Raw genomic sequence first — 13,216 nt, forward strand, 5'->3', positions numbered from 1 at the left:
CCTTTCGTTCCGCTTCATGCGATCACTTTTTCCGTTCCATATCATTTTTATGAATGGAAATGCGTTGCCCATCTTTTGTTTCTTTTGCGCTGAATATTCTCCGCCAGGGGTTGCTTGTCACGAGTCCCGGCTCGTGTGCGCCACATGGCGCGCGCAAGCGCGATATATCGCCGAGGAAGCAGAAAGACGTTTGACAGATGAAGGCTTGCACGGCATCCCCGCCGTCCGCAGCAGGGGGCAGGCAGGTGGGCCTGGCTCCGATGGACCAGCCGGGCCCGGCCGCGATGAAACAGCCGGGCCTTGCTGCGCTAGACCAGCCGGCGCTGGCCATCGGACAGGAAGCAACCGGCGAGGAGGAGCCAGCGGTGCCGTTCGGCGAGGGCCTGTACCAGCTGCTGGCACTGTTCAACAGCATGCTGTCGGGCATCGCTTTCCTGTGCCACCTATTCAGCGTGCGGCTCACGGCTCACGTGATGGACCACTGGTGTCGGCAACCGCCGGAGTTCGCCAACCTCAGCGCAGCCGAATGGAAGGAGTTGGCCATTCCACGCGCGGAGGACGGCGCCTACAGCCACTGCGTGAGGCACGGCCGCATATCCCATTTGCATGCTCCATCTCGGTAGTTTCTTGCAGCACTGACGTTCCTAGCAGAGGTGGCGTTCTTGCGCTGCGGAATATGTAGTGCCAGCATGAACGTATGTGATTGCGGTATCGTATTATGTAAAAGTGGTGCAGTCAAGCCCATTTATAACAAACCTGACGGTCCTGCGGATTGCGTTCGTTGTATCCGAGGTTCGCACTAAGTGGACTTCTCGTTTTACTACCAGAAATACGAAGTCTAACGAAAATGGCGTTTAATTTCTTACAAAATTTCGTTATGCACGTTGGTTTCTCCAAGGGAGACCATATCACGGCGCTTTCCAAGCCTTCAATAGCGGTCATACTTTAATACCTCGCCGAGGCCCTAAGTGCCAACACCTATCTGATTTGAGAACGCGATATAGTTAATCGTGGTTAATGCGTTCATGGCAACTACTGGCAGGTCGCCCTCGTCATCACTGTCATCAGATTCTCGGCAGTCGGGCAGCGGTCGTATACTTCGAAGCCATTGTATGACTTTTCGATGTGAGTGTCATGCTTCGCACCAACGAAGTATTGTCAGGCGAAATAATGTCCGACATAACTGCGCAAATATAAACTGGCGCGAAGACACGAGGACGAACACAGAGACGTCCAGGACTGGCGCCGACCATGTCTGTTCATCAACAACACGTCGCAACAAGTTCACATGCGGCTAACCACGCGGACCTTCAACCCTGTTCTGAGCCGTTTCTTGGCCCACAAAGGCAGTCCGTCCCATCCACACAGTCTGAAGATATCCAAATGGGAACATCGCCATCTGGCGTGTGAATTGATATCAGCATGAGCTAGATGTCTTGAGCACGTGAATGACGCCCATGGCCGGTGGCTGGATCTTGTACTTGGCATTTCGTGGCGAGAAGAACGTCGTCATCACATCGAGAGAACTTTGCAAAAAGTGGTGTGTCGCAAAGTTATCAAGCACGAGCTTGAGCTCGCGTTGTTTTCGATGTGATGCTCTAACTCCACAAGCCACTCGGCGACGAAATCGTGCAAAATGCCCATCGCGCCATTGGAACTTATTCCTCGTTGCCTGATCGTCGCATGAAAACAAAAAGTCACGCGTCATCGAGGGCCTTTGTGTTCGGCCTGTAGCATACAAAAACGTAGCTCCGAAAGCATCACAGGGCACGAGACTTGCCGATGACAATGGGCCGCCGCCGGTCGCTGTCGTTCCTCCTCGTGCACATTAGGATGTTAACACATTAGGTACCCGTGTCTTTCACCTGTACAGGTGTCGCCTTTCAAGGCATGCGCTTCCGACTGCTACATTTGATAGAACTGTGCCGTTTTGTCTGAAATGTGTCGCCTTATTTTACTGCGTGTCTTTGTCGCCGCGCTTCTATATCTTTAGGCATGCAGGAAGCGCGCGTTTTCCGACTGTGGAGCAGAGCTTACGGCGCTTCCTCATTCGCTCTTACCGAGTTACCGCCACGGCTTATTGCTGTATCTGAGACGCACTACCATTGATATAATGCGCATTTTGGCGATAGCGCGCTGCCCTCGTTCGTAATAAAAGCGAATGTTCATTATAACTGCGGCCATTATAGGTGGGCTCGACTGTATTACATTGGCTTCGGGGAGCCAATATCCAAACACAGGAAACCAAGCACGGGAAGCCAACTGAGTTTATGCGATTTGCGTGGCATTCCTTTCTCAAGACATTTTTTTCGCTGAAGAGCAGGAAGTTTAAAAATTGCTCTTCTACTTCGTAATCCTTCTACCGGTCATTACAATGAACAGAAAATGCGCAAACCAAAACGGGGGACTGTGGGAGGGTAATTCTGCTTTCGAAAAAATGGCACTTACTTTCGCTTTCACGTAGAACTTCACCGGTATCGTCTCATTAGCTTTAACCCGTGTCATTCGCTAGTTTCTGCTGCCACGCGACACAAAGAATAAGCGTTTAGTGACAAACGTGACCGTACCGTCTCGGCTTCCACGCTGATGTTTTCGTAACAGGGACCTGTGCTCTTGCTGCTGCAGCTTCTGATCTCTTAGTGTTGGCAGATGTACTCTTCGATAGAAAACCGCAATGTCGTTTGGGTGTTTCCTTATGGTTCGCGGTTTAGTTAATGGTTTGGTTGTTTAAAGTCCCAAAGCCACTCAGGCTATGATGGACGCCGCAGTGGAGGGCTGAGAATAATTTCGGCCACCTGGGGTTCTTTAACGTGCACTGACATTACCTTTAGCATTTCGCCTCCATCGAAATGCGACCGCCGCGGCAGTTATCGAACCTGCGGCTTTCGGGTCAGCAGTTGAGCACCATAACCACTGAGCCACCACGACGGCTCCCCTTATGGTTCGTAGACGTCGCTGTTATATGCCTTTTCCCAACAGCGACGTTTCTGCAGACGCCGTCTGCTTTTCTGACACGCGCCAGCTTGCGTCGTTTCTGCAAAGGCGTTGAACAGACAGCGAGACGCATACGAACATCTTTAGAGCTAGGGTCGTACACTTGCGCGGCCACTGGCCATTTTCCAAAATGCTTACGCGATCGCTGCGGGCCCTCTCGCTTCAGATACAAAAAGTTTTAGGCCATTAAAAAAACTGCATTTGCGTTCCAACGGTTTGCGCTGTTGATACCAGTTAAGAGATATTTAGCGTAACGAAGATGCTGCGCACGCGCAGTGGCCTCGCCTGGCCGCACCCATATGCCACTGCGAGTGCGTAGCTGGACTCCAGTAAACCGGTATACGTCCACGCTAATGCACCTCCGGTAGGCTAGATGTCTCTAATATTGGTAAGAGTGAAGTCAGCAACAAACGGTATAAACCAACACCGTGCGTACAAAGCGGGGGTTTTCGGCGGGCAGGTCCGGCTGTGTGTGTGTGTGTGTGTGTAGGGGGGAGGGTGAAGGCTTAGCGCCTATATGAATACATGAACGCACATGTTTTCAAAGCAGTTTTCTGATCTCAGAGTACACCTCTGATATCGCTTCGTGAAGTACTACCAGATACATCCTAGAACAGGTTCTGAAAGTATGGAGCGTCATTTCGAAGGCGATGTATGTTTAAAACATCGCGAAACGTGCGCATGGGAGTCTCCCGCCACTGGGGCACGAGGCGGTAGCACGACTCGCAGAAACACGTGTAAGCAAAACTTCCCAAATTATATTTCTTGTTTGACTGAGCACCCATGGAGGTGGCCGTTCGTTAACATTAGGCGGTTGCTTTGAAGAAGTATGTGACAAAGTACGCTCAGTTATTTCGGAGCTATGTTTTTGAAATGGCAAGCTAAATGTGTGTTATGAAGCCGGACATACACCAAGAGACGCTCTACCCGCTGGGTGTTTCCTTGAATCGTGTAGTCTGATATTTTTGCCGAGCACACTAGTCTATCGCAAATATTGTCGTTCAAACGATAGCACTGTTTACATTAAAACAGTTCTCAAACAACACGATAAACGAACTGCGCACCTGAGCAGACGACTATAGCACCGTGATTGCACACATACAGCGCGCTCCGCAATTAAACACTTCTTTCAGCTGAAGTGGTGAATTGTTCGAGCTCAAATTTCGCACAGAAAGTGAATTTGGCCGGCAGAATTGTTTTATGATACATTTGTTTGGGGCACTTGCCTGAATCGATAAAAAAGGTCGGATATTCGAAACAAACAAGCCACTATCATAGCGATTGCGGAAGGGGCGCCATCTGGCTTGTCGGCCATGGAGATTCGGCACAGGATGGTGGTGTTTTGCGAGAGGTTTGAAGACGGTTTTTCACTAAAAACTTGAAATTTAGTGCAATTAGGGTCAAACCAAGTTTTTTGCGATCATTGATAAAGCAGTTGAAGAAGCAGCTGCAAACCTCCCGCAAAACACCCCCACCCCCCTCCTTTGTCGAATCTGATCTCCACTAGGTGTATGCATGCCGCATGCCCGCTTTCCGAAGTGGGCGCTAGTGAAGCCATCGTAAGTTGGACGGCATGTCCCAAAAGTCCGGTGTCTGCTCAGTATTTCAGTGCAAAAAGTCGCGTCTTTCGTCATTTCGCTCTAAGTTTTTTGTGTTTTTCTCGAGTAATGTCCGCTGGTATATCAAGGAAATAAGCAAGCTGAACGCGAGAAATGCGAGCATTGTTTGGAGAACCCTGCAAAGAAACCGAAGAAAACAGACATGCAGGTTTCACCCGGTCACGGCATAGGGGTACGTGCATAAAACACGATATTCTTATCTGGTTCTTGTCTTCCGAGCTTAAAAGAACAGTTTTCGAAATGAAGATGAGGCTATGTCCATCTTAAAACCTAATTTTCGCGTAGCAAAGAAAAGGCGAGCGATGACGGAAATCCTGAGACTCGTCCCCCGAAAAACCGCTCGTTGTACAGCAGCTGGAGTTTCAGTTTCGAGTTGCAGGCGGCCGATGCCTCGTCTCATCGATGGCGGGTGATGTTTATCAATTTAGGGTGTCATTTACTTTCCACACATGTTTTTAACCTAACTCCATAGCACAGCCACGTTTGACAGCTGCACAGCGCGAGAGAAACAAATGACGAGAAAGATGAATGCTGCAGCGCATGCCTTTTTCGATGTGCACAGCGCGACAGAAATTGTGCACTAGAAAGAGGAAAGGAGAACAAGCGCTGTTAAAAGTCAACTGCACCAAACATGACGAATAAAAGCGCATTCAGGCATAATTTGGTACAGTACGAAACAGTACTTGATACACTCCGGCAGCGCCTGGTTCGAGGTTGTGCATCTTTGAGTGCCGTCTGAAATCAGAGATGCGCTATCTCGAACCAGGTGCGCCCCTAGACGTCACTCTGCGCGCTGCGGAGCGCAGACGGCGCGGAGTTCGAGCGCTCTAGACAGGTCTGTGGACGACTGTACAAGCGCATGTTACTCCGGACTGCCGTTCGAGCACCCTCAATTTCAGCCTCTCTACCCTCGCGTCATTCACCTCTCAGCCTTCACGGACAGCAGACGTATAAGTGCGGTGCTCCCTAGATCTCGGCTTCGCGTCGCTCGCCGCAACGTGTTCGCGAGAATCTTTAATACCAAAGCATAACAAAGTGCAAAATGCATAGCAAAGTATAGCAGGGGTAAGCAGTGCTAGCGCACCTACTTCGCGTTTGAGTAGCCACGAAAATCGGCTGATTTTTTTTTAAAGCGACGTCGTGTCGTCTGCTAGTGTCGTCCTAATACAATGCAATGGACCCTTATTTTTAAACGCCTTTCCCGAAGACATTGCTGGTCTCCTCATGCATTTGACGGCGCAACAGGTAGGCATCGTCGAGGAGAAAGACGAGAACAGCTAAAAGAGGAAATGCGAAGGATAAAACTGAGACGCGGGGGGGGGGGGGGGTACCGTGCTGAGGTCCGATTTCGTGCACTGCCAAATACGTACCGCTGGTCGAGGCTGCTTACTTCCGGTGGCTTCACTTTTGAGTGCCCGATGCGTCACCCAACCCCCTAGAGGAGATCAATGGTCGAATCTCCACGGTCGACAAACGAGGTGGCGCCACTGGTGCAATCGCTGAGATAAAGGCTTGTTTTGTTTCGTCGTCGCCGCAGATGATGCGAATATCCGACTTCTTTTTATCGATCTAGGCAAGTGCTACAAACAAATGTAGCCTAAAACAATCGGGTCAGCAGCCCGAAAGATGCGGGTTCGATCCCGGCCGCGGCGGTCGAATTTCGATGGAGACGAAATTCTAGAGGCCCGTGTATTGTGCGATGTCAGCGCACGTTACAGAAGCCCAGGTGGTCGAAATTCCCGGAACTCTTCACTATACGGCGTCCCTCGTAGCCGGAGTCGCTTTGGGACGTTAAACCCGCAGGAACCAAACCGGGAATATGTGAAAAAATTGCGTTGATAAACTCCTTCCCGTTGAAAAATGCTTTTGTCCAGACCTGCTGGGTACGATTACACGGGGCAGTGGAAGGAGTTGAGGCAGCTGCTTATGCTCCGACGCGCAACCCATGGTTTATTTCCTGAGGCGTATATTATATGCTTGAAAGTTATCTGAAAAAGAAAAAAAACAGGTAGAAAACTGAGGATTAAGGTGCATAGCGGTCCTTGACGGTCGGCGTCCATGCTTTCACGGGTGGGAGAGGGAAAGAGAGGAAAGTAAAATCCGAGGGAGAAAATGTAGACCAACGATCAGCAAAAAAGGGTCCTCAAAAGAAGCAAAGAAAAGGCATTTCTATTGTAAGAGAAATGCCAGAATATTGTGGATAACCACGAAGATGACACAGTGATTTACCGCGACATCAGTAGTAGTGCCATCCTGCAAAATGCCGCCGTCGGTGTGTAACAGCGAAGGAATGAAGCATCCATTGGCGTGTGAGATCAAAGGAGTGAAGCCTGCACTTTTCAAAAGTGCCAGCCCATCATCCGGCCACGCATCTCCACCTTCCAGAATGCCTCCACTCGCCAGAAGCCCATATTAAGAACCGAGGCCTCCAAACTGCGAGGAATTTTCCGTGAGCTGTCGGCAGACGCGCTTCAAAGAGGCCTCAGCGTGGAGCCACCATCCTCTGGTCTCCTTTATTTAGCTGCACTTTCTGCACTAGTTCACGAAAGTGCCGTGCCAGTGCAGCTCTAGTTCTTGCGGCGCGAGTGTAGCCTGACACCAGTGCTCTCGGTGCAGTGGCCAAATCGAGTGCAAAAGTGCAGAAACGTTCGCCTGCTGCGGCCGTGTGTTGGTGTTTGTCGCATGTTTTGACATATGCGCGGTGCTAGCTGTAGTGAACGCTGGGCATTTGCTCGAAGTGGCTATAAAATTTGTTAATTCCAAAAGTGGTGAAGAATTTTACATCGTCCTTTCCGCTGCGTTGTGCAAAGTGGCGCAGGCCGGCCGACCGTCACTGATTCAACAAGTACTTTGAAGAGGCAACAAACTTTGAATTCGAGAGGTTATTCAGACTTCCGCTCGAGACGATAGCCCATACGCGTGAGTCAGGCTGTTTCCGTTATATCCAAAAGTGACTGCGGTTGCCCACCAAGAGTTGCCTGATAACTTGGACTATATTTGAACTCAGCTCGATCGCGTTCACTTTCGGCGGACGGTGGCGGAGGCGTGACTATCAGAGACTAACTGGCAGACAAAGGTGTGGGCTGACGGCGACGTCAAGCCCAGTCGTTGCCGTAAGCGGAGCCTACTGATGTCGCAGCGGGTCATCACAAACGTTGCGATCACCCACATATTATAACACATCTCACCATCTGAATCTTGTGGAAACGCTGCATCGTGCTGCGTGTAATAATAATAATTGCACACACAAGAGAAATGGTGCAAAGCAACGTGCAAGGCTGGACAGAAAGATGAGAACCCTTACGCAGTGCGCGATGCCAGCCAGTCGCTTACGCGCGTACACAGACAAGCACACACACGCACGCACACACACACGTGCCGGCCCTGTCATTTCAGCTGTTTGGTGAGGATGCCGCGCAGATGCCGCGTCTATCACGGGTACGCGGCCGTCTCAACCATGGTCTCAACGCCGCTCACTAAAACAAGCATGGTGGCCGCCGCGGTGGCTGAGTGGTTATGGCGCTCGGCTGCTGGCCCGAAAAACGCGCGTTCGATCCCGGCCGCGGCGGTCGAATTTCGATGGAGGCGGAATTCTAGAGGCCCGTGTACTGTGCGATGTAAGTACACATTAAAGAACCCCAGGTGGTCAAAATTTCTGGAGCCCTTAATTACCGCGTCGCTCATAGCCTGAGGCGCTTTGGGACGTTAAACACCCATAAATCAGATCAAATCAAAACAAGCATGGCCGCGGAGCTTTCTGCTAGGAAGCGCGCCAAGCACCTTGCACTACTTGCACGAGGAGATAACGCGCCGAGAGGCTAGTACAGCAGTGCAGAAGAAGTCGTGCAGCACGAAGTCAAATCGAGTGCCGAAGTACAGGTGGCGCTAGTTGCACTGTCAAATCGAGTGCGAGAGTGCTGCACTTCTTGAACTGGTGCAGAAAGTGCAGCCAAATCGGGGAGACCTCTCAATGGTGCCACGGCGCCGGCGTCAGCAACGCAAGGGTCTTCCTTTGTCTGCGGGAGAAAGGGTTCGCTGAACAGCAGTCCGCGAGGCGGATGCTGCGTTGCGTGACCACTCGGGGGCTCTTTGCGTCGCTGGGGAAAGAAGTCTTCTCTCCTGTGCGGAGTAACCTTCCCACTGGTACGGTGGTAGAATCCGAGCTTCCCTTTTTCCTGAAGTCGCCATTAACGACTGCGGCAATCCACCCTCTTCGTCAGGAAGCACCGGGGTCCGAAGTTGGTGGCCTTGCTGCGCGAGGTACTTGCAGTTAACCCTGGTTAAGAACCAATGTGACCAGGGCATGTCATCCATTTCTCTCCACCATCACCGGTGTTTCTGGGAGGCAGCGACAAATCGACATTGCTACCGAGAGTGTAGACCCTCGCCACCGGAAGAGCAGCGAGATAGCTACGGTGCACACTCCCTGCGGTGGGCAGAAGCCCAAGACTTCAAGAGTGACCATTTCAGTGGACACGGGTAATGTAGAGAGATTCCTCGGCTAGGGATATGGGGACGAACAACCCTATTTAAGCAGCCGGTCAGCATGTTTGTGGCCGCCTCCTGATTTCTGCTTGCATCTTACGTACTCCTGCAAATATGTAAAATAACTGCCTTGTAAACTCCTCTCCTCGAAGCCAGTCCCTCCTCGTCACATAACAGCAGCAGCCTTTAGAGACGGGGCCTATGGACCACGACCTGGCTGAGATGATTCCAATCGAACCAAGGGTCACATCTAACACCCATGAGTGGAGTCCCCCACTCACGTCACTTTCCAGAGGGTCTCCGTGCACTCACCAGAAGCCTACGAAAGAAGCCTAGACCCTCCCCCCACCCCGCACACACCCACCTGCACTATACCTGCAGTACACCCACCTGCAGTATACCTCCACTCACCAGAAGCTCACGAGAGGAGCTCACCGCCCACCCCTACTGGGTGGCCTCCAGAAGCCCAAGCAGTAGCGCAACGAAAAAGTGGCGGCGAAGTCAAATTCAAAGATGCAATGGGAAGGCGACCAATGTAAAGCTAAAGGCAAAATCTCCATGCTGTTGCAACTTCGCCGCATCAGTACGTATGATCGCCCGTCAATTTTCTTTTGAATCTGGAAAGTGTTTTTAAACCTTGAGCCAATGTCCGGGGTTTAAATTCCTGGACATGAACCGAAGTAAACCGCAAGTGCATTTTATACAGAAGTGGTACGTGACCGGCGCAGCGGACGTGCAGGCGCGACCCACCGGACGGGGGCTCCGAGACGGTGCTGTGCGACTCCTGGGACTTCGACCTGAGCGAGTACGGTGACAACATCGTGAGCGAGTGGCAGCTGGTGTGCCACCGGCGCCGGCTGCTGGACCTGGCCCTGTACACCACCTTCCTCGCCTCGGTGCTGTGGCTGCCCATGATGGGCCTGGCGGCTGACCGCGTGGGCCGCAAGATCGTCGTCTACATCTCCATTCCGGCCCTGCTCATCACGGGCTTCGCGAGCAGCGTGACCGGCTCCTTCCAGTTCTACGTGGCGCTGCGCACTGTGGTGTCGGCGTCCATCGTCTCCGTTATGACGGTGGCCTTCGTGGTGCTGTACGAGGCGACGCCGGCGGGCCGCCGCACGCTATACTGCTTCACTGCTCTGGCGCTGGCGCAGGTGACGCGCTCTCTTTATTCGGGCCCCTCAGGCACCAGATAGCACGTAATCGCTAAATTTTGTCTTCCAGCTGTGCACTAGCTTTACGAGAAATATAGTCATAAATGAACAGAACAGTGCCACACAAGTCATCACTGACAAAGGCAGAGAGATGCGTTACTTTTCAGACGAAGCTTTCTATGATCGTCAATGTAACTCTGTCGTGTATGTATTACAATGATGAACCAATTCGTCCAGCAACAAATGCTGCACCTTATCTTAACTTCAAACGTATATTTAAAAAGTCCTACCAAGAATCGCTGGGCTTATATTGAGCAATAATGGGAAGGTGCTGCGACAAAAGATGCCTGCGATTTGCGCTGGAACTACTTGAGTGTAGCCGCTAGAAGTTGGCCGTAAGTTCATTCCTGCTACGAGAACCCCCCGTACTCCCAGCTTGCACGGAACAGAATAATGTTATCAACATGATTCATTGGAATTTTACGCTAATGCTAAAAATTAACAAATAACGCTCTATATGTTATATATAAAACATTAGTTTAGCAAGCGCCTCCTCTATTTTTTAAATGGCAGCCGCATCGCTCGCTCCGCAATTGGAGCCTATCGGATGTCTCCATTGAGTTAGCTTCCGCGATGCGGCGCTAGCCAGATGAAGTAACTCTACGATCGGCTGATAGTACCGATCTCTAAGCTGCATGCCGCCAATGGTGCGTTTGCGGCTGCTTCAGTTCATACGCGTTCCGTCGTAGGACGGCACAAAGACTACTCTGTCCAACAACCGTGGAGCAGGCGCGATGGTTAGCCGACGGGAGAGAGTAGGAAAGGAGGACAAGAGAAAACCTTGACGGGTCGAAGTCAGCCTTACCTGGCCGACATTGAAAAAATAAAGGTGGCTCTGGTTTAACATACAAAGTAGGGTGCCTCGATGCGCGCGCCCCCGCTCAGGGTGAGGGCATCTGCGTCGTCTGCTACGGCGGCCGCCATTCTCGCTCCCGCGGCATGCAGGTTTCGTTCTCGTGGGGGGAGGGCTGCTCGCTTCTCGCTTGCCGCGGGCGCTTAAAATAAGAAAAATAAGGAGTCTTGCGGTGCGCTTCTGTTTTACATGAGAACAGAATACTAAATTTTGTTGGAGTGCCTTCTGCTTTTAAAAACTGGACAAGCAGCCAACATCAAGGCGTCGACGGTAACAAGGAAAGCGGGTATGCAAGATATGGGCCAATTATGGCACTGAAGCTTCTCTCGAATCTATCGGTATAGTTCAAAACCTATATCTAATTATGCACTGACCCCGTTGGTGCGTCTAAACAGCACTCAACCCCAACATAAATTTGCGTCGTCAGCTATAGCTTACTCGCGTCAAGCTACCATCCTCCTAGAGAAGGGGAGAGAAAAAAATTCCTGAAAACGTTTATTTACCGAGTTTTGTGATAGATTAGGATGAAGGGAACCGTTACTAAGCAGAGGAGCATGCAATAAAAGTTCTGAGCCGCTTTTAAGATGAGTTAAACCTCGATGACGGTTATGTCAAGGCATGCTCTTCATACCACCGCGGGTATTGGCAGACCCATTGGTGCTGTCCTTCCTACGCATGTTTAATCTCTGGGCGAACAGAATGCTTGAAAAATGGCACAAACCACTGCGTGGAGGGGGGAGTTTGAAAATTTATTTTAGAGCACACCTCCATAAATTGAAATTATTTCTGTTAACTTCTTTCGTAGTTAATTTCAAACTAACAAGTTTAATATATTGCTGAAACGCAACGGGTGATTTCTGTCCAAGCTTGTTTGGCGTTCTTTTTTTAAATTTCAGCTATAAATGTCCCAATACAAGTGAGTGCAATAGATGGGTAAGAAACTGAGCAGACGCGGTCAATGACACAGCGTCTTGGTTTCGCACGTTTTGAAGAAACAACGATTATCAGCAACGGTAATAAAATATAAGCACTTGCCTGTTCATCTCGGTATACCTAGATGAACACAAACTGTTACCCAAGCAAACATGAAATCATTTGTTCAGTGGTTATGAAAACACAATAAAGTTACCAATATTTCTGTTAATGGGAACGTGAACATTATTGGAATTTTTCAAAGTAGACATCTGTGTTAAATAGATGACTGTAATTGACAAAACAGTTGTGCCTGCATATATGCATAAATGCAGAATTCAGGATTTGAAGCTAAACTTTCGCGGAACTTCATATTCTGGCTAGGTTACACAAGGCTGACTCCAGCACGTTTTGCTTACGTGGCCACTAGAATGAGGGCTCGGAATTTGGCGAAGATGAATTCGGAGCCTTACTCTGGAATACGCAGCAGTCAACATTTTTCTTATTCGCTCTTTGTGAGCCATGCAAGTCTTCACAGAGGGCTTGTCTATCTCTTCAAGATATGCGACCAAAGAACGAAGTGGTGACTTCATGGTGAAAAATGTGCCGGTACACCATAAATTGACGGCTGTCAAATGCTCTTCATAGTTTTTCAGTGTTTTCATTACATCCCTGCTGGGATATATTAGGTTTTGTCCATCCCTGACATATTCCTTGAGTGCAGTGAGGGAAGCATACTCATCGTCAGGGTTGCCAAGGAGATCAGCCTTGCACTGCGCACAATTTATGAATTTTAGAATTCCTTTCAAAATAAAACCGGCAAGGTAAAACAAGATACGGCAATCGGTTGACGAGAGCTCTTCAATGAACAGGATTTCCGAATCTTTTATTTCATCGACTTCGTTTTCTGTACCTTCCTTCTTGGCGTGTGCAAGCAGATCGACAGGGTATTCACGGTCATCAAGTTCGTAAGTTGTCGACCTGGGAGTATGAAGAAAGTGGCTGACGCTGATGAGTCGAAGTGCACACTTGAAGTCGTACGCAGTGGGCACCGGCTTCATGGGCCGAACCACAGAAAAAAGGTTTTCTAGGCAGTCTTGCAACAGCCTGCTCGTCAGAAGGAATTCATACCTTTCATT

The 13,216-nt window shown here is 50.2% G+C and overlaps 1 protein-coding gene across 1 annotated transcript in view; it reads left to right on the plus strand.

Annotated features, from left to right (window-relative positions):
* The first annotated feature begins 260 nt into the window (after nt 1–260).
* LOC144123327 (solute carrier family 22 member 7-like) overlaps nt 261–13,216 on the plus strand; it is a 24,553-nt gene continuing 11,597 nt past the window's right edge. The window contains exons 1-2 of the mRNA XM_077656180.1: nt 261–578; nt 9,827–10,252. Of these exons, the coding sequence (XP_077512306.1) occupies nt 261–578; nt 9,827–10,252 (744 nt within the window). The remainder of the gene's footprint in view (nt 579–9,826; nt 10,253–13,216) is intronic.

This window comes from Amblyomma americanum, chromosome 1, assembly GCF_052857255.1.
Source record: "Amblyomma americanum isolate KBUSLIRL-KWMA chromosome 1, ASM5285725v1, whole genome shotgun sequence".
Taxonomy (NCBI): domain Eukaryota; kingdom Metazoa; phylum Arthropoda; class Arachnida; order Ixodida; family Ixodidae; genus Amblyomma; species Amblyomma americanum.